Raw genomic sequence first — 2,087 nt, 5'->3', positions numbered from 1 at the left:
TTATATTTTATAATCTCCCGGGTAATCAAATAATCCAGAAACCTCGCAGTCCACGTATCGAGCAGTCTTCTTGTTAATCCATCTTCTGAATCGCGTTACGTTGACATATTGTTTCAGATATGTTGGATCTGTACATCTATTTACTCCACTTGAGGCTAAACCAAGTAGTACAGGATGCTGGCTGTCCGAATTGAGAGATTGAGAAAGGATCAGGGGAGAACCTTTTCCTTCAATACATACGTTTTTGTCCACCGTCTCTGCGCAAAACCGAGTTTCGTCTTTCTTTCTAAACTTCCTGCCTGCTTTTTTGTACTTGGCTGCGCATTCCTCTCGAGAGAGCAGCGTCTTTTCTGCGGAATGTACCACAGCCATGGAACGAAGTTTGCCCAAACTCGAGACGCCAAAAATATTCCGTCCAAAAACGTGAACAGATGTACCTGGACTAATTATCTCCTCGCCAGGAAGGACAACATTTCTATCAGGAAGTTCTCTTGCATCTTCAGGCATCCTGGGGATGCGAGGGAAAATTCTAGTACAGCCCAATCTCAGCAAGGCGATGTTTCCAGATAATGTTTTAGGGTCGTATTTAGGATGTCTAAATATTCGACTCACACTGGCTGTTTGCGTGCGGTCGGATGAGTCAATCCCTATGATTACTCTGGTCCTGTCGCTCATTGGGAACTTCAACAGACAACTTTGCAGAGTAATCACAAAAGAATTTTTGAAGAGAGCGCCTTGACAAATAGTTCTATTATCAATGTAATATCCATTGTTAACAAAAACTACAAAATTGCCTCTTTTTCGCTCGACTCTTCCTCCAATAATTCTCTTCTGATTATTTGATTGTGGATGATTGTTAACCAACTGAAGATCCACAACGATCGTCCACAGAGTCAGAACACACACCAATATGTGACCAGATGAAATAGTCGAAGTTGGCATTGTTTCTAAGCAAAACCAAATTAATACTCATGTCTAGCATTCAAAGCAGAAACAGGACACCTGCTGTTTTCATTAGTCGTATCACAATGTTTCAAATTGAATGTCCATAGATCTAAATTGTTTGTATTGCCGTGCTGAAGTATATGAGAAAAAATAGCTTTCTTTCTTGTTCAAGTTCAAATCATTTTCTAGGACAATTTTTACTAGGACAATTTTTACTAGGACAATTTTGAATATTAATTTATTTTTGATATTAGTTACTCTTAGAAATGAAATCTTTGAACAACAAATCACTGAGAAGTTGAACTCCGTCGCAAATAAGACCTCTCATCGTGTCATTATATCTCTAAAATTTGATTAAAATTTGAGAGTGATGTTTTTTTAAGATATTTTATTAAAATCACTTTATTTTAATACGTAGAAAATGGAATAGAAAACAAAATTGTGTTTGGTCATTCAAAGGAGAAAAACCTTGTTACAAAAATTCTGTTAAAAAACTTTTGCCTATATAATTGCTCACTACATTATAAAATAATAATAACTTTTTCCGAACTAGTGTATAGATATACAACACATTTGAGAGGTCACCAAAAAGGCCTTAGCCTGTCCATAGGATGGTGCCTCTATTAAGCTTGCAGAATAAAGAAGTTACCTTACGCGAGTTAGAATGGAAAACTCAGCTAAAAATTTAAACTCCAAACTTCAAAAGTGACCAAAGATTTGCTACAAGCATCTACAGATTAAAGTCAGGTTTGAATGGGTTAACTGATTTGTGGACGGTGTTTTGCAAGACCATCGACAGAACGGCAGCAGTCTCCTAGGATCATTTTTTGGTTTCTGAAACTTTTTCGGACTGTGAAAATATTAGACTTGAATGGTGCAATCAATATTGGGCTAGAATTCAAACCGGCTGTAGAAAACTAACATTGTAAGTTCAAGTACAAAATATGATGATTGATGGTTGATCTAATTAAAATCTACTTAGCAGTACAGTGATCTATGCGCTGATAGGACAGAAGAAACTACGGTGGAGTATTTAATCTATTATTTAAAAAGGCACCCACAAAAAATTGCACAACTGAAACCTAATGATTAGGGTTTGACCTGAGAAGCAGTTAACAGCCGGAGCATTCTTATAAAGAAGC

At 36.8% G+C, this 2,087-nt stretch overlaps 1 protein-coding gene across 1 annotated transcript; it reads right to left on the bottom strand.

Moving 5' to 3' along the window:
* Positions 1-942, bottom strand: LOC142358276 (chymotrypsin A-like). The gene has a single exon (XM_075409710.1). The coding sequence runs from the start codon at positions 940-942 to the stop codon at positions 1-3; it is 942 nt and encodes a 313-aa protein (XP_075265825.1).
* Positions 943-2,087: the final 1,145 nt, after the last annotated feature.

The sequence above is a fragment of the Convolutriloba macropyga genome, unplaced genomic scaffold (genome assembly GCF_964194025.1).
Source record: "Convolutriloba macropyga unplaced genomic scaffold, txConMacr16.3 SCAFFOLD_4408, whole genome shotgun sequence".
Classification (NCBI taxonomy): domain Eukaryota; kingdom Metazoa; phylum Xenacoelomorpha; order Acoela; family Convolutidae; genus Convolutriloba; species Convolutriloba macropyga.
This window is presented reverse-complemented; position numbering and strand designations above follow the sequence as displayed.